This window comes from Natator depressus, chromosome 20, assembly GCF_965152275.1.
Source record: "Natator depressus isolate rNatDep1 chromosome 20, rNatDep2.hap1, whole genome shotgun sequence".
Lineage (NCBI taxonomy): Eukaryota > Metazoa > Chordata > Testudines > Cheloniidae > Natator > Natator depressus.
Genome location: NC_134253.1, coordinates 5312264 through 5331395, shown reverse-complemented (window position 1 = coordinate 5331395; position 19132 = coordinate 5312264). Strand labels below are relative to the sequence as shown.

The following is a 19132-nucleotide window of genomic DNA, read 5'->3' as shown; positions in this document are numbered from 1 at the left end:
GCCACATCCAGCCAGCAGGGGGTCTGTACCCTCCCGTTCCTCCCTCTCCCCCCTCACCCCCCGGGACCCTGGCCTGGTGCATGGGGGCAAAAAGGCTGGAAGCAGAAGACTGAACGGCCGTGAGCTGGCTGCAGACGGGAGGGCGGATAGCAAGCAGGCTGGGACCTGGGGCAAAAAGATGGGGATGTTGTGAAGGCCAAAAGTATAACTGGGGTCCAAAAAGAATGCGAGAGCCATTAATGGACCTATCCTCAACGAACTTATCGGCCAAGATGGTCAGGGACGCAACCCATGCTTTGGGTGTCCCTGAACCTCTGATGGCCACAAGCTGGGACTGGATCACTCAATAATTGCCCTGTTCTGTTCATTTCCTCTGAAGCATCTGGCATCGGCTGCTGTCAGGAGACCGGATACTGGGCTAGATGGACCATTGGTCTGACCCAGTATGGCCGTTCTTATGAGCTCTCAGACAATGCTGAGAATGCGTACGTGGATCTCAAAGCAGGTCAGTCTCACTGTCCTCATTTCACAGACAAGGAAACTGAAGCTCAGGGAGGGGAAGTGACTCATTTACAGGCGCAGAAAGAGCGAGCTGGGAATAGATAAGAGTCCCAGGGCAGTGCACTGACCACTGGACCATGCGGCCTCCTCCATCAGAATTGCGTTCCTGATTCTCTGGAGCAGTAGGCAACGTTGCAAGACTTCTTGCAGCAGTGAACTTCCAAGCCCACCAAGAGCCCGGTGGTCTCTTTAAGACAGTTTTGCAAACTTCCACCCATTCAAGGTGAGTCATTTTAGCTAGCAGGCAAGTGCAATACGATGTGGGGGGAGGGGGCAAGCAGAATTTGCACCGGGGCTGGTATGGCAATTTAACAAAGGTGGCAGTGGTTTGGATCTAAAACCAAAAGCCATGTTTCCTGCTGTGCTGCTTATGAAATGTGTGTGTGTGTGGGGGGGGAAGCATTTACCAAGCATTTATTAAGAACTGACATGTGCTTAAGTAAATGAATCAGGAATACTTAGGCCAGAGCACTGCTAAGGGCAGGGGAGGAACGACAAAGGAGCACCACGTTTGACTTAAAAAGCTTGTTTGGAGGCAACCCAGGTGGAGCTTTGTGCCAGTTCCACACAGCTCGATGCATCTCCGCAGCCCGTGTGGACTGCCCCACAACCGCCATTCCTCCTATGCAATCAGCTGTGTCTATTGGGCTCCCTACAAATCTGTGCCCAGTCTCTCAATCTCATCCAGGAAGAAATCCAAATCCTGCTTGGTGACCATGGGATTTGTGACAACCTGGCGGAAGAAGTTGACCTTGCTGCCAAGGGGTTGGTAGCCCACCATCATGGACCCTTTCTTCATCATCCGCTCCTTGATAGCTGGAGCCACCTAGGTGGAGCCGCACATAACATCAGCATCAGTCAGTGGAGCACATAGCCACCTAATTAGCCAGCTGTGATACAAACCTGTAACCCTTCTCCTGGGCTATAGAGTAGACCCCTCCAATGGCCAACCCAGCCCATCTAGCTAGCTCAGGGTTTTAGGCTTTGTATGGTGATTGTCCCCTTTAAGAAGGATTAGGGTCCAGTGCACCTGTGATGTGTCAGCCACCTTCCAGTTAGGCTTGAGAGAGGGCCCCATGAGCCAGCAGAGGAATCAGGCACTGGAGGTGTGCAGGAGCCCCAGAGGAGCAGTGATGGGGTAGCAGGAGTTGCTTGGGGAAAAAGCTTCAGGAGACCCAGTGGAGAGAGCTAAGTTGGGGTGGGAACAGGAACAGGACTGTTGGTAGGGACCCTGATGGGTGGAAGGCCTGGGAAGTGGCCCCAAGGCAAAAGGGGAAGATCTAGCTTAGCCAAGGGGAGCTGAGCCCAGAAGCAAGAGGGTGGATCCCCCTGAGCAGGGCTGGGACTCCTAGGGAAAAGCTGGGGAGCTCTTTGGCAAAGCCTTGAAGGAAGGGTAGTCATACCCAGGCAGGGAGACCTGGAGCAGGCACCAAAGGAAGTGGGAGTACAGTGCTGCTACTGATTCTGGGGTGGGTGAGGCCCTAGACGGGGGGAGGGGGAAATGACTGGGTGTGTTCACTGTGGGCACTGGAGAAAGGTTTCACTTGCAAGGTTGTGGAGGAGTCACAGCACGGGTGTATAGGAAGACAGTCTGCCCAGAGGCAGATGGGCTACATTCCCTTCAAATAAAAGGGAAACTGAGGCTGAGCGCACCTGTTGTGCTGTGGGCTGATGCCGGAAGGTGCCCCCCCAAGGGGTCACCATATAGCAGCTTGGATTTTGAAAGGTGTTAATGGGATTTGGGTGCGGGACTCCCTAAGAGATTCCCTGGGTGCTGGATGTCCAACTCTGCCAGGCAGCTTTGAAAATCCCCGTCATGGATAATGCCTGGAACTCTGGTGTCTAAGTGTGACAAGAGACATCAGCTAAGGCCAGTGGGACACAGACCTAGGGCCTTGGATACAAAGAAACAGTGACATCTAAGTACACAGTAAGCTAGAGAAGCAGCTAGCAAAGAGAAATCTGGGGTGCCACAGCCTGGGGGTTGGCAGGGGACAGGACAGACAGACACACATTCTCTCTCCACAAGTCTGGGGGGGACTGCACTGGAGTTTACTACCATCCACAGAGACTATCTATCCATCAGAAAACAGGGCCCCCACATCCCCAGCCCACTCCCAGCATTCCCTGCACTCACCTTTCCCAGTCTCTCCCAGTAATCAGCACAGCCCTGCTTGCCCTGGAGGCTGGGCGGCACAAACCAGAAACACAGATTGACGAACTCAGGCTGGGGGAGGTAAAGGAGAAGGGGTCACCAGCAGGGATCTCTGTAAGTAAACAACCCGAGCACCCTGAAACCTCAGCTAATGGAGGTGCAGCCTCTGGAGCCTGGACAGGATCCAAGCCTGCTCCCGCCCACCCACCAGTAAGGGCTTTGGGAACCCATGATACACTCTCCCCGCTCCCTTGGAAAACGACAAGCTCCGGATGAGCCATGGTGTAGGAATGGCTCCAGGTGGCCCATACCTCTATCACCAGCTGGAAACCTTCCCTTTTCTTTATCTCATCAGACAGGTACCTAGAGAGGGTGAAGAGAACATCATTGATCTTTGCGGTGAGCATAAAGCAATCGTGGAGCTAGAGACACCATCCATCTGTAAGGATTATGGGGCATCACTAGAGCACCTCTTGGGGTTAGGGGTACACCTGTATCCCCCACCCCATACCTAGTGAACTCGAAGGCCCTGTCCACTCGCTTCTCCAGCCCCTCGGTCCCATTGGCCTTCCACATCAGCCACAGCTTGAGGCAGTCCACCTTGCGGCCACACTGGATGGTCTTGTCTCCCGTGTCGTAGGCCATGTCATAGAACTTGTCGGTCTGGAAGAGGTAGGTGGCGTTGGCGCAGTGGCACCTCTGCAGCAGGCCCTGAAATGGGAGGGTCCAGCAAACACATCAGCATGTCCCGACCAGGGCCCCATGGGAAGGCAGGGACAAAGTATGGGCTATCCAGGCCAGCAAGAGAGCACTGAGGGAGCTGGATTGGCTCTACATGTTCACATAAACTCCACTTCCAACAACACCCAGCAGGGGGTGCTGCAGGGAGTGGGGTAGGAGCACTGGCTGAAGGGGAGTGCCCAGCTACTCCAGTCCTAGCCTCTCCCAGCAGGGGGCGCTGTAGGGAATGGGGCAGGACTATTGGCTGTGGGGGAGCTCCCTGTCACTTCATTTCCAGCCTTTTCCAGCAGGAGACACTGTAGAGAGCAGCACATAAGCTGCATCCATCACAGCGGGGTTATAATTGCCTGCCTCTGCAGGGGAGGGAATCAGAGTAACAGCCGTGTTAGTCTGTATTCGCAAAAAGAAAAGGAGTACTTGTGGCACCTTAGAGACTAACCAATTTATTTGAGCATAAGCTTTTGTGAGCTACAGCTCACTTCATCGGATGCATACTGTGGAAAATACAGAAGATGTTCTTATACATACAAACCGTGAAAAAATGGGTGTTTATTTTCATGGTTTGTTTGTATAAGAACATCGTCTGTATTTTCTCTTTTTAGGGGAGGGAATGGTGGCGAAAACCTACGGAGCTATCTCGAAGCAGGAAGGCAGAGCACTGCAAACCCGTCATCAGCATCTTGTGGGGGTTCCAAGCCACCGAATCCGCCCTGCAAGGGAAAGGGAGACTCAGTGAGACATTAACATCAGCTGGGCCAGGGAAAGGGCTGGAGAGCAGGGGAGCACTGGGACGGCTGTGGGTGCTCTGGGCAGCGGACAGCCAGCTACAGGAGGTGTATGGAATGGAATATTCACCAGCAGGAGCAGAGCTGCACACACTGATATTGATGCCACCATGTGCTAATTTCAGGGTCTTACAGGCACAGGCTGCCCATGCTGGATCGCACAAGGAGGGATCATCTCCAGCTCTGCCTCAATTCCTGTTCTCAGTGCGTCCTTGAAGTTTCTCACCCCGATGTAAAGTTCTGCATAACCAGCCCCTCACCTGATCGCGCAGGCTCTGACCTCCACTACTCCCATGAAGCTGCGAGCATGACAGTTAACCCTGTCCCCCGGTTTGGGGACAGTACGCACCTGTCTATCCCACGCAGCAGATGTCTGTGTCTTCTGGAGAGCAGGGCGCTCCCACCCCATGCAGCCTGCCAAGGAAGAACAGGGAGAGACAGTAGTGCTTTGAGTTCAATCAGCAGCCAGTGGGGAGCTACATGTGGCTAAATCCGCTGAGACTGGGGCATGCTGCACCTTCAGCCAAGGAGAACCCTGTTTCAAGATGGTCCCTTCTAGCCCAGCCTAGGGCCTCTTCTCTCACTGTGACATCTACGATCCCCTGCCTTTGGCTGCTCTAAGGGAAGAGCTTGACCCTAAAGTCTCCTGCCTGGATTTTGCAAGAGGCCCAGTGTACATGGAGAGAGGACACTAGAGGAGGAATGCAGGAGGAATGCAGCCATTGGTTCCAACACCAAACTGGCCTATATGAACTGGCAGGTGACTTCCAGTCTGGATGCACGAGAGATGGCACACACACAAAACTACTGTCCAAGTGGCCCAGGGGGAAGCTGGGAAGACACTGGAGGACTAGCAGCCCCCAAGCATTGCATCCTCGCTGCGGAGCGATAGCAGCAGACCAGTTGTGCTCACTTCGGCTTCAGCCGGTGCCCCAGTGGTGTTACCAGCGTCGCGGAACATGAGTGATGGTTTGCATGTGTGGATGGGAGAGAGATCACAGGATCCTTCACACTACAACAGGAGCGAACTCGGCTGTGGAGACAAGCCGTGTGGGGGTTAGGGATAGGGCTTGTCAATTACCAGCAATGCTGGATCAGTTCAGCCAAGCTGTGGTAACCGAAGGTTCCCAGTGACCTCCTCATCCGCTCCCCTAGCCCCACCTCCCTTCCCGGACAGCTGTCTGTGCCAAAGTCACATGCGCCCAAGGACGGAGCCCTTCCTAAATCTCTAGCTCCCTAGGGCACATCTCCCTGCCCCGCCCTTCTTGGGGGACTCACGTCCACGTGAAACCAGGCCCCATGGCGCTCACACACGTCTGCCACGTCCACCAGTGGGTCGAAGGCTCCCAACACAGTGGTGCCGCAGGTAGCGTTGACGAAGAAAGGACACGCGCCCTGGAAGGGAAGAGGGACAGTGGGCGGTGTTACAGGGCGGGGGTGTACCTAGCAGTCTGCTCCCTGCTCCGCAGACCAGACCCCCTCACCCCACCCCATACTCACCTCAGATTTTGCCTTGTTGATCTGTTTCTCCAGGTCTGCAGGTATCATTTTCCCCCTGAGGATGAGAGCACAAATTATCCCTGGGGTCCACCTCCATGCACAGAGCAGAGATGGATTCTTCTACCCAAGTCCATGCAGGTGGTTGAAGGGAAGCGCCTGTGGGAGCTGTTAGCTACCCAGCTCCCTGCTCAGGCCAGCAAGAGTCACTGATGGGACCCGTGGAGGAGTGATGGCTTTCGGGAGCTCCCAGCCACTGCAGTCGCAGCCTCCTCCAGATACAGAGCCTGAAGGAAATGGGGCATGTGCCCTAGGTGTTGGGGCGCACCCAGCTACTCCAGTCCCAGCCTCTCCCAGGAGGGGGCGCTGATTGCTGGGGTGATTCCAGCTCCCAGAAAGAAGTCCTGGGGTGCTTCCAGCGACTGTCATATCAGCCTCTCCCAGCAGGGGGTGCTGTAGGAAGGGAAGGAGGCATGCTCAGCCGAATGGAACCAGTGCCAGGTCTGGATAAAGGCCACAAGCATTCCCAGCGTGAGCTCTCACCTCTCATCCACTCCGACCAGGTAGATGTTGTCTGTGCCAATGCCCAGGAAAGCTGCCCCCTTCTTGACGGAGTAGTGGCACTATGGGAGAAGGCAGAAGGGAGGGAATCAGCACTGACTCCTGCCAGGGTCCAATCCCAAACAAATCACAGGGCAGGAAGTGTCATTTAGAGGTGAGAGCTGCAGAATCCCTAGGAGTCAGGGCTGCTTTAACTGAATGCACCATTTTGTCCGTATTGCAGGGCGGCTGTGAGCCATTGAAACAAACTGTAAACCCTGGATATAATGGAAACCACTTCAAGTGAGGGGGTGCTGCAGCACCCCCTGCACTCCTAGTTCCAGCACCTATGCTGGATTGTGTATTCTGTGATACTTTAGCCCTGCTGCGTTATTCCCACGGGGGACCCCGGGTGGAGGGAGAACTGATGTGCCTTAGTTCTCCAAAAGGGCCCCTGGTACTCTGGTAAGAGGCCCATTTGAAGGGTGTGGACGGTATAGACAGATGAAGACATTTATGGGATTTTGGGGCCTGGTCCAAATTAGCAGAAAAATGCTACAGCAAGAAGCCCTGGGCTGCACTTCTTTGAACTGCACCCTCCGTCGCGTCCCTCTCCTCCCTCCCACAACACCTCTCAGGCATCTGCAAGTGCGGGACAGACCGCTACTCTGAAATCCGGCTAAATCCAGGCCTGGGCATCCTTCCCGGTGCAGGTAGCGACCCTCAGGCATTGCAACCCTTAACCCTCTGGTTCACGCATTTGGCCTAACTCCATCCTACAATGCAATGCTTCCTATTTGAAAAGGACCCCCAAAAGCCCCTGGTCCCTGTGCTGGGCTATGTGTATGGCACGCCAGCCAAACTGGGGAGGGGGACTGTAGATGGCAGGGGTTAAGCCAAATGGCACAGATGCTGAGGGAAGAAGTGGGTCATGCTCTGGGCCCTGCTGATCCGCGGCTCTGATGGGGTGACACTGCAGCACCCCATCCTTCAGGGGAGACCAAGCTCAGCCCCGTCTTCTCATGCGCCTGTCACGGCTAGTGAAGGGGAAACCCCAGATTGCACCTCTTGCGAAGTAAACACCGCCAGCCTCGGCAGTGCCCAGATGCCCGTCCGCTTGCTGTCCGGGAAACGCTGGTACCGTGCCACGTTCATGGCATATATATTGGAGACGGAGCCTCCTGCAGGGAAACAAACCCACAGAAATCAGTACAAGCCTGTCACCCATTCCCCATGTGCTGCGGGACAGGAACAAGGACAGCTTTGGAGGGGAAGGAGGCTACCGGGAGCAGGATTCAATCACCACACCGAGAAGAAACTCACTCTGCAGGGCACTGCTAGGAGGATGCTCACACTGCTGTGGTGAGGAAGCTGGAATCAGCAAGGCACTGCTGAAAGGAAGCTCACACTGGTGGAAGGAGGTTGGTATTGGCAGGGCACTGCCAGGAGGATGCTCACACTGACCGAGAACTGCTGGGAGGAAGGCCCAGGTTTCGGTGGTATATCACCGTAAGAGCATCAGGTTCTAGGACTCTGCATAAGAAGGCAGGGCTTTTTTGCTGACTCACCTTAGTGCCGGGCGCCAGAACCCTGCAGAGAGAGACAGAGGTATTTCTGCTGCCTCCTTCTGTATGAGAGGTCCTATCCGGTCCAAGCCATGACATAAAACGGGATGGAGGGTCTCTGAGGCAGAGGGAACTAAGGGTAAAGATCGGGGAAGTCCTGCAGAGAAGCACCCTAGGAAGAGCCAAGCTCAGGAGAAAGCTTTGGCCACAGGTTATGTTCTGTTGTTGCTGTTTAAGTGAACCATAAAGGCAAACTGCAGGGAGGGCCGAGTCTGGCTCTGGCCCAGTGTGTATGCCAGGGAGGGCGGAGTCTGCCCCCTATGTCAGCTGGGGTGCCAGCTGCTAACCCTGCTCACACACTTCTTTCAGGGATCTCCTAGCCCTGCAGGAAACCCGGTTCACGAAAGGGCAGTGATGCCCTGGGTGCCCCGGGCTTGACCCTCCCTCTGGCAGTATACCAGCCTCACGCACCTGGGCAGAATATCCCGTCTCCACTCCCCCAGCCAATCAGCTCCCGCAGCTTCTTCAGCACCACCTCCTCCATCAGCACGAACACAGGGGCGATCTCGTAGGTGTACCTGGGACACACAGACACACCTCAGCGAGGCACCCGGCCATTGGGGGAGGGGGCGTCCCTGGAGCTGCACAGGAGATGGATAGCCCTGGAGGGGAGTGAAACCTGCAGGGTGCTGGGCCATATTGCAGATTGCAGACCAGCTAGGCAGTGATGGGAGCCCTGATTCAAGAGCACCTGGGCATGGAACAGCAGTGGGGGCTGTGGGTCGGGATTGAGGGGCATCAGCAGAGCAGTGTGTGGGGAGCCCAGGGCAGGAATAGTGGGAGGCTGCAGGTAAAGATGAAGGTGCTCTGACAGAGATGCACAATCCCTGGGCCCGCACTATACCAGCTTTGGTGGTGCTGTTAGTCAGGAGAGCCAAATCCACACCCCATCTACATCTAAAGGAGAGAGACTGCAGCCTCTGGGACCCTCGGGGCCAAAATGACACCCCAGAACTTCCCCCCACCTTGTGAATTTCACCCACCCCTCCCTGTCTTTTGGCAGCAAACAGCCCCTGCATTCTCCCTTTCCTGTGTCCTTAACTGTCCTTGTGCCCCACCCCCAGCCAGATGCGCTGCCTGCCTGGGCAGCTCAGGCAAAGGGTGCTCAGAGACAGGGCAAGGACGTACTGGCTGGTGTTGAGCGTCTCTGTGATCATCCGTCCCACCAGGGCATGGGGATCCAGCCCCGAAAACAGCTGGTTAAAGAAACGAGGATGACCTGGGGCGGGGGGGAGGGAAGAGAGAGAGAGAGAGCCTTTAACACAGGGAAAGAGCAGGAAACAGAGCTTGTGTCCTCATTAAACCTGGGCTAGATCCGAAGTAACATCAGCCGACATCAGTCTCCAGCTCAGCCCTACACTGGGCTGCCCCCAGGACCTGTGAGTCCATAAATACAGCCTCTACCATTTGAGCTAAAGGAGAATCTCTGTGAGCTGTAACAGTTTTAAGGCTGTTACCCCCTTTGGGCTGCAGCTGCTAGAGGGTGATAGCCACATTCACTTGGCTGGGCTCCAGTGACGTATACACCCTAGTTGGTATGTCACAGCTGCGCTGATATCCCTTACGGATGTAGTTCTGACCTAGCATTCAGGCCCTGCTCAGCGGAGGGCGAGCCTTGTTCTCCCTCTGACACACAGGCAGCAGGAGGCAGGGGACCTCCTCCATGGGCAGCACCAGGCCCAGCCGTCAGAGTGTCTCATCACCTACATGTTTTCACGCTGTAGTGGATGACATCCCGGCAGAGCTCCAGCACCCTCTGCTGGGGCTCCCCACTGCTCCTCATCTCCAGGTCCAGGATTTTCTGCAGGTCATGGGGCTCCCTCCAGTCACAGACCTGAAGGGACAGAGACAACTCATCAGCAGTCTGCTCCAGTCCTGCTGAGCTGGGAAAACAGCCCTTCCCTGGAGGCTCCCTCTCCAGGGGGCACAGGGCAAGCAGGGCCCACCTCAGCAAGGAGCCCCCCTACAGCTGGGGGCAAGGCTGGTAGAAGATGCCCAGCTCATGACCTCAGGAGCCTGTGCACATGTGTGAGGGGGATTACTCCAGGCTGGGGGAAAGAAGTCGGGTCCTGTCTAAGCAGCAGCAGGGGGAAGCTCATTTCTAGGCACTCTCCACCCCACCATCCCTGGCAATGGAGGAGTCTGGAATGGTCACCCCCACTCCCCCGACCACAGGGTATCCGTCCAGCCTTTGCTTAGTGCCCAGGACTGTGCATATATTTCCCATGGACTGAGCCCATAAACAGGAAAGGACAGGAGGGGAATGGGGTCCGAGCAGCACATCAGAGAGAGGCTCTCCCTGCGGCCGCAATCCCAGAACTGCTCCCTCCCGGGGCTCCACAGGACCCCTGTGCCACAACACGTAGAGCCCTTCCCCAGGCTCTTTCACACCACGGGCCTCGTTTTCCCCCTCTGCAAAGTGGGACGATGCCAGCCTGCCTCCCAGAGCGAGGCCTCCAAGCTCGGTGCCCTGGCATGCCCAGAGTTCTTGGAGATCCTCCCTTGGGAGAGGGGACAGCGGAGCACAGTGCCAGTAGCAGTCAGGGGAACAGACAGCACGTGCTGAGCAAAGTCACTCCTCTGCTTGCGATCTAAGGCATGAGCGGGCACAGTACGGTGTGAACGGGTGCTGGCGTGCAGCCTGTGGCGGCTCTCCTCTCTAAGGCACTGGTGCAGTCCATAAAGATGTACCGTGCTCCTTGAGCTGAGTGGCCAGGCTGAATTGCAGACTGCGACGTGCAGTCTCCACGAGCTCCCCTTTAATATGAAAGCCGAGGGTGCGATCGGCGCTGATTTGTACGGATGGGTGGTCTGTGCCCAGGCTGCAGGGGGCGGCTGGGCAGTCTGTTCTCGACTGGCAGGGGGTGGCCGGACAGTCTGTGCCTTGGTGGCATGAAGTGGCCACGTGGTCTGTGCCTATACTGTAGGGGGTGACCAGGCAATCTGTGCCAGGGTGGTGGGGCACTCTGTACCCAGGTAGAAGGGGGTGGCTGTTCAGTCTGTGCCCAGGTGTTAGAGGCCAACTTGGCGGTCTGTGCCTGGACTGCAGGGCGTGGCCTGTAGCACTGGTTAAGGCCAGCTGGATCACTGCTCTGGTGGGGCCATGTTCCGGCCAATGGCTTGGAAAAGCCAATGATCACCACTGCTCCGGGCAAAGGGCACCTGGAGACAGGGAGAGGGCCAATGATCACCATTGGCAGCAACTCGGCTTAGAAACAGACAGGAGCCCTTTGCAAAGCACCTTTGTGGTAAGAGGGAAAACTCCCTCCCTTGCCCATACCGAAGAGGAGCCAGCTACAGGCTACCCCATGGAAGGGGTGGGGCTACACTCCAGCCTCCTGGACTGCTCAGCCGCCACTGCCCTCAGGAGCCCCACCTTTTCTTTGGCATCTGTCCCTTTCCTGACAGCTTCCTCCAGGATGATCTGGAAAGCTTCCTGCAGGAACTCTTCGCCAGCCGCCTTATCCAGGGCGGGATGGGACAGGGGGTCTTCTGCCATCGTCAGCCGTTTCCCCCCGAGCATGCCTCTGTACAACCACTCTGGAAAAAAGCCACCCAGTGTCCTGTTACCTGTCCAGTCCTGTGAGAACTATGCCCAGATCACAGGGGCAAAGTACAAAGGAAATGATCTGCTACTGACAAATCACGGCACACAGCAGCTCTTAAAGGACCCCTTGCTGTTTCCAGGAGATTTTCTATTTGCCAGACACAAATAGAGTCAAATTCACATAGCCCCCTGCTGGGCTCAGTCCAAACAGGCTGGCTCCGAGATACCTCTGTGTGCTAATTGCTGTTTGCCACAGAAATGCCAGGGACAGCCCAGGCCAGAGTGATGCTGAGACACTACAAACTCCTTTGGGAAAAGTGATCATTACGGATCATCCGGTGCTCGAGGAAGGGGCCACCGATGGGAGCTTTCTGAACACCTTTCTTCTTTCCCTCCCAGCCCCTCTCTCTCATTCCCCCCGACTTGTGGTTCAGGCACCGTGGAGAGGTAGCAGCTCCTTACCTGCCAGCTCCCAGAGGTGAAATGAACTAGGCAGCTCTGGCCAAAGTGCACTCTATTGGGCCCAGTGCAGTCCACAGAGCCCTGCCCTCATATTCCCTGCAGAGGTGTGGTTAGCAAGGACTATAAATCCAGGGTGCGGCACTCCATCAGACTACTGGAGGAGGTCAACAAGTACGGTAGGAACTACAAGCCCCTGCATGCAATGCACCAATTTAAGTCACGAGGAAGCGCAGGGAATGGAGACTGCTTTAGCAAGCAATGGATGTGCAATACAAGGTTCCCTTTTATGCAGCAGGAAAAACGAGCACCCTCTGCCCTAAACATTAACTTATGCCCTCAACATCCTAATACATGTGAGAGAAAGGCTGGTCTTGTGATTAAGAGACTGACCTGGGATTTAGGAGAGCTGGGTTTGGTTCTTGGTGCTACCACAGATTCCCTGTGTGAGTGGGGGCAAATTACATGAATCGCAGTGTGCCTCAGTTTCCACTCTGTAAAATGAGGATGATAAAGCTTCCTTTCTCCTGCCCTTGTCTATTTAGACTGTACGCTCTTTGGACAGGGACATCAATCACCATGCGTTTATACAGTGCCTAGTATAATGGGGCGCCTATCCTGAGTGGGTCCTTTAATACAACTAATAAATACATTCCCCAATTTAGCTGCACCAGCTAATTCTCCGCTAAATACTTGCTCAGTGCAAGTCACACTTGCTCACTGAGTGCCAGGTGAGTGCTACCTCCCCACTTGCACCAATTTTTCTTACACCTGATATAATGGAATTGCTATGCTGACGCCCCTGATTTCTGTCTTTCTCCTGCTCTGTGCATCCTACAGCTAAAGCAAACCTTGCAACTCCCAGTGCAGAAATGGAACAAAACAGACCTTGTAGAGGATTTGCCACACTGGATCAAATGACTGGTTCATCCAGTCTGGCCTCATGAATCCTGCCAACAACTGCTACTTCAAAGAAAAGGTAATATAATCCCATCATGCACCTGGCCGAATATGCAATGATATACAGAGGTGGTAACAAAAAATTATGTTCCAATCGCACACAGGCTTTCAGCTCATATTACAGCATGAGAAGTACTTACTCTTATCTGAGCCTGCCAAGCTATAAATGTTATTACTGGATATAAAACCCATTCATGCCTTCTTCCAATCCAGCCACAGCCGTTCTCCAGGGGCAATGCACAGACTGATTAAGTGCTGCCTGAAGACTTGTTTCCATTTATTGGGGATTTAAATTTAGCAACCGTTTGTTTCAGGAATGGAAATTCCAGCAATTTTTAGGAGGTTCCTAGTGTAATGAATACAAAACTCAAATCAAGGGCAGGCTACGGTCTTTTTACCTCATTGATTCTGAACCTTTCCCATGCTGAGCCTCCAAGTTACAAGAGGCAGAGGTTTCAAGCCTCCTCTCCCATCTAGCCTTAAAGATAGGGAGGGTCGTCGTGTCCCCCCGAATCCTGTTTGCAGATGCCAGGTCTTAGTTTATGCACCTGAAATGCAAAGCTTGGACTTGAAAGCTCGGGGTTGCTGAGATCTGGCCTGTTCAGTCTGATCCATTTGGTTTGGCCCAGTACTTGGCTCACTCTGATCCAAATCTCCCCCAAAATCTAGAGTGTTTGGATCCTGCAGGGCCCATCTCTGCTGGTTATTATAACACATTATTTACAGTTGGCAGCACCACAGACACAAAGGAAGCCAAGGTCCCTGCCCTGAAGAGCTTTCCTTCTAGAAAGGATGGATGCTGAGATACAAAAGGAGTGACCAAGGAGAGACTGAGAGAAGAGAACAAGGAGAAAGGAAAGTCTGCTCTTGCAAGAGCATCATAGGTGACAGAGCCAGGGCTGGGGGGGGGGAGGGGGGGTTGCAGGTAAAGGGCAATTGCCTCCCCACTTTTTAAACAGGGGACCCATGCCCCCCACTTTGAGAACATAGGCGCTCGGCAACAGGTCAGCATGGAGGTAACCTGGGATGCTACAGCTAGGACCAGGCAGTGGAGTGCAGGGGCAGGAGACAGGTGATGTCAGAAACCAGGGCCACCTGCACAGTGGAGTCACCATAAGAACATAAGAACGGCCACACTGGGTCAGACCAAAGGTCGATGCAGCCCAATATCCTGTCTACCGACAGTGGCCAATGCCAGGTGCCCCAGAGGGAGTAAACCTAACAGGTAATGATCAAGTGATCTCTCTCCTGCCATCCATCTCCACCCTCTGACAAACAGAGGCCAGGGACACCATTCCTTACCTATCCTGGCTAATAGCCATTAATGGACTTAACCTCCATGAATTTATCCAGTTCTCTTTTAAACCCTGTTATAGTCCTAGCCTTCACAACCTCCTCAGGCAAGGAGTTCCACAGGTTGACTGTGCACTGAGTGAAGAAGAACTTCCGTTTATTTGTTTTAAACCTGCTGCCCATTAATTTCATTTGGTGGCCCCTAGTTCTTATATTATGGGAACAAGTAAATAACTTTTCCTTATTCACTTTCTCCCCACCACTTATGATTTTATAGACCTCTATCATATCCCCCCTTAGTCTCCTCTTTTCCAAGCTGAAAAGTCATAGCCTCTTTAATCTCTCCTCATATGGGACCCGTTCCAAACCCCTAATGATTTTAGTTGCCCTTCTCTGAACCTTTTCTAATTCCAGTATATCTTTTTTGAGATGAGGGGACCACATCTGTATGCAGTATTCAAGATGTGGGCGTGCCATGGATTTATATAAGTGGGGAGCAGGAGCTGAGCACAGGTAGGGGGAGGCGGAGACCAGTCAGGCGATGCAAGGCGTCATCCCTTGTTCCCCTGAGCCTCCCCAGCTCGCCCCTGCCCTTTTGAGAATATAGGTGCTTGGTAGCAGGTCAGCACAGGGGGAGCCAGGATGCTGCAGCCAGGACCAGGCAGGGCAGCACAGAAGCCAGAGCTTCCGGGAGCCCGAGGTGGAACTGGAGGATGTCGGGAGTTGGGTACCTGGACAGTGGGGTCACCCGCAGGAGGAGCAGGAGCCAAGCATAGGTAGTGGGAAAGGCAGGAACAGGACGAGCTCTGCAGGGAGACACTCCTTGTTCCAATGGGCATCCCCCAGCTGCCCCCCTCTTTTGGTTGCTGCTTGGCTCCCCCAACTTTTCTGGTCCTTGCAGCGCCACTGGAGAGCGCTCATTCCCAAAGAACACATTACTTTGACCCCAGTTGAGGAAAGGACATTAAACATGTGCTTAACTCCCACAAGCTGATACTCTCCTGAGTCAGGGCTTTAATTTGCTTCTTGAGCCAATCTTCTCTCCTGTTGATTCACTTATCACTTAACCCCAAGCTTTCTAAAATCATGAGTGAGGTCCCAAAAATCATGAGATTTTTAAAAAATATCATGATTTTAAACCAAATAAAATTAAAATGGGCTTCTTTTGCTTTAATTACTGGTTTCTGAGCCTGTAGGTCACATTTGCTTCACGTTTTCACACTCTTCTCTGCAACCATGAGGGTTAGAAACTTAGTTTTTTTTGTAAATGATAGCTGAGATGCTCTTCTAACCAGGAACTACGGTTTTCAGGCACCAGGTATTGTCAGACTTGCAATAAAATCATCAGAGTTGGCAGCACTGCTGACTGGTTGAGGGGGATATTTTCAAAAGTACCTAAGGGATTTCAGAGCACAAGCCCCAGTGATTTTCTATGCCACTTGTGCTCCTGGGGAAAATCTCCTCCTTCGTTTGTTAAAATAAATACTACTCTTGTTTATGATCAGGGCTGCGAATAGTAAGGACCATGAAACCTACTCGTTCTGAAAAGCGATTGGAAGGCAGAGAGGGATCTGAGTCACAGAGAGCGTGTTACAATCACAACCCCTGGGTAAGATGAGGCCTTTCACTGTAAATCATTAAATTTTCAACTTTTGAACTCACCCTTTATTCCATCTCATTTACCTGCAAGAATGAATATCACCCTTTTACAGACCTACTCCACTCCAGGAAACCACCCCTAATTCATAAGAATCCACTTACCTTCCAAATGTGCTTTGCCCAACAGCCTGCTGCCTGCTTTCTGCGTGAGTATCCCCTAAAGGAGGGGAAGGTGGGGAGGGAAAAGGAACTCTGTGGGAGCAGCGTGGCCAGCACACCACATCAGGATCAATTCCTATACCCTGGCCTACGGATCCAAATGGGAAATTAAGTACAGGGGTCAGTCCACATGGTATCATCACAGGACTGGCCAGCACCAACAAAGGACAGATCCCTGCCAGACTTTTATGGAGCGCAAATAGGGATTTCAACAACAAGGCACACTTTATTTTAAGCCAGCGGGAATTTCTCACCTGCGACATCCCAGATCTGCAATCTGTGAAACGGTCATTGTGATTGTGATTGGTCACGTGACTGTGGTAGCCATGAAGGCTGCAGTTGCCACTCCCTGCCACTAAGGGTCCCCCTTGCTTCTGAAACACCTGTCAGTGACGTGGGGCTGTGTACACTTATTGCAAGGGGTCTGTAGATCAGGGGGTCACAGGAGTCCGTGTAGATCCCTGTTTCTCTTAGGAGCTTCGCAGGGAACAGTGAGTCCCTTAGCTGTCAGCTCCCTGCCCTAAGGTGGAGGGATTTTTCAATGCACAGGGATTGTTAGGCAAAAATCCCTTTGGGATGCAAGTTCTTTTGAACCTGTGGGGCAAGGACGGCCTGTTTGTACAGCACTAGTGCAGTGGGATCTTGCTCCGTGACTAGGGCTCCTGGGTGCTACCACAATACAAATGTTCAATAATAATAATAACACTAATTTAGCTCTGATGGAAAGTACCAGCTTGACATCCCTGGCCAGTACAGCACAGACAGCAGCAGGGTATGCTTTGCCCCAGCCCACGGCTCTCTGTTCATGCGTGTCCATCCATCCTGGTCATGAAAGGCCGTGTCTAGGACTGGGATGGGAGTTCTGTCTCCCTGGCCCATCCATTGCTTCATCCAGGGACTATTTACTCAATGTTTGTTCAGTACCTACCATAATTGATATCTGCCTTAGTCCCGTAAATGATACCCTATAAGAACGGCCACACTGGGTCAGACCAACGGTCCGTCTAACCCAGTATCCTGTCTTCTGACAGTGGCCAATGCCAGGAGCTTCAGAGGGAATGATCAGAACAGGCAATCATTGAGTAATCCATCTACTGTCCTCCACTCCCAGCTTCTCGCAGTCAGAGGCTAGGGGCACCCAGAGCATGGGGTTGCATCCCTGACCATCTTGGCTAATATCTTTCCTATCCTCCAGGAACTTCTCTAGTTCTTTTGTGAACCCTGTTATAGTTTTGGCCTTCACAACATCCCCTGGCAAAGAGTTCCACAGGGTGACTGTGCATTGTGTGAAGAAGTACTTCCTTTTGTTTGTTTTAAACTTGCTGCCTTCTAATTTCATTGGGTGATCCCTGGTTCTTTGTGATTAATTATTAATTAATCATTAATTCATAAATAGGAGTAACAAGAAAGACACTAATTAGTGCCCTTTGTGCTGGTGGCTTTTGTGACATGAACACTGAGAGAGGTAATGTGTGCTGGACTGGGACTCAGGAAACCTGGGTTCTATTATTATTCCTGCCACTGGCCTGCTGCATGGCCTCGGGCAAGTCACTTCCCCTCTTTATGCCTTAGTTTCCCCATCTGTAAAATGGGAGTAATGATACTGACCTACTTTGTAAAGTGTTTTGAGATCTACTGATGGAAAGCACTTGATAAAAGCTAGGGATTATTATTATCACCTAAGAGAAGCTCTGAGACTCACCAAAATCATAACACACTGGACACCATGAGCCATTAGCTGACAGCACTGTCCATCAGATTTAAACCCAGACCCTTTCTTTGAGTGTCAAAAGACCAAGCTTTTCAGGCTGCAAGACACTTTTAAAGCACTTTCCCCCTCTCCAGCCACTCTTTCTTTCAAAACAGACCCAGCTGGCAGCCTCCCTGAGAAGTGTGAGTTTACTTGTGAAGTACAGAGGCTCTGAAGTGAGGGCAATCTTGCACCAATAGGACTGGCATGCTGGCCCTGTCTAGCAAACTTGGTTCTACCCCCTGCACTGTCGCACTGTGTTAGAACAAGGCCAGACTCCTGTTGACTCGCTGCGTGACCCTAACCACGTCACTCCTCTGTGCCTCAGCTTCCTCATCTGTAAATCAGGGATGATAACAACACAGCCCTACCTGGCAGATGGGTCGTGGCTCTTCATGGAGGTTTGCAAAGCATTTTGAGATCTTCTTCAGGTTAAATAGACGCACACAGAGAGCAGGAGTCACCAGAAGAAGACTAGGAAAGAAATCAGAACCAATAGCAAATCAGGGTGAGATTTTCCCACAGCGCTCAGCGTATCAATGGTATGTCAGTGGGAGCAAAGTGAGGCCCGTGCTAATTACAGTGGAAAATGCAGGACTGGGAGCAACGTGCTGATTCAATGACCGATCTCCCCTACCCCAACCTTACCCCCCGGCAGGAAGGGGTAAGAAAAGCCCCCATTTTCCATCTACACTCCAGCAGTACAACTCCATATCCTGATCCCCCTTATTCCCAGGTTCTGGGGAGTCCACAGTGGGATGCTACAAAGCCAACACCTGCTCCTCAGGGCGCCGTAGATGGGAGCCCAAGACTGCTTCCCTGCCTTGCAGCGCAGGACTGCAAGATGGGGTGTCTCTAGGGTGACCAGACAGCAAGTGTGAAAAATCGGGACAGGGAATTGGGGGTAATAGGTGCCTATATAAGACAAAGCCCCGAATATTGGGACTGTCCCTATAAAATTGGGACATCTGGTCACCCTAGGTGTCTCCCAAATGTCTGGATTCCTCTCACCAGAGAGAGGGTATTTGTTTTCACCCCCTGATGGTGGAGAGGAGTTGCGGTGCAAAGGACCCCCCTCAATGTCCTGGTGCCCCAGTTCACCACTGATGGGAGTGGGGCATAATCCCCTCATTCCCAGGGGTGTATATTGGGGGTTAGCCAGGGAGAGCCCACTCCCGGAGGGGGGGGGTGTATATTAGGGGCGGGGCCAGGGAGAGCCTCTCCTACCAGAAGGGTGTATATGGGGGGGTGGAGCCAGGGAGCGCCCCTCCCCCAGGGGTTTATATGGGGGCCAAGGCGAACCCAGTCCTCAGGATCTCCCTCTCGTTACTCAGGGTTACCCTGGTAACAGCCCCCTCCCTTCCCTGCACCAAGATGGCGGCAGGGGCGGCCTCAGGAGCG

At 53.2% G+C, this 19132-nt stretch overlaps 1 protein-coding gene across 3 annotated transcripts; it reads right to left on the bottom strand.

Annotated features, from left to right (window-relative positions):
- Positions 1–1071: 1071 nt before the first annotated feature.
- CSAD (cysteine sulfinic acid decarboxylase) lies at positions 1072–19094 on the bottom strand. 3 transcript variants are annotated; one of them, XM_074935326.1, is made up of 16 exons: positions 18959–19094; positions 18103–18205; positions 11281–11444; positions 9612–9738; positions 9033–9123; positions 8316–8422; positions 7345–7460; positions 6283–6362; positions 5743–5797; positions 5521–5637; positions 4592–4656; positions 4086–4167; positions 3228–3427; positions 3028–3079; positions 2699–2788; positions 1072–1387 (listed from the first exon to the last, which is right to left on the bottom strand). In XM_074935326.1, the coding sequence occupies exons 3-16, from the start codon at positions 11425–11427 to the stop codon at positions 1214–1216; spliced, it is 1503 nt and encodes a 500-aa protein (XP_074791427.1). In that variant the 5' UTR covers positions 11428–11444; positions 18103–18205; positions 18959–19094; the 3' UTR covers positions 1072–1213. The 3 variants fall into 3 exon arrangements, with proteins under 3 accessions (XP_074791427.1, XP_074791426.1, XP_074791428.1); XM_074935325.1 differs by lacking the exons at positions 18103–18205; positions 18959–19094 and adding an exon at positions 16236–16332; XM_074935327.1 differs by lacking the exons at positions 18103–18205; positions 18959–19094 and adding an exon at positions 15925–15940.
- Positions 19095–19132: the final 38 nt, after the last annotated feature.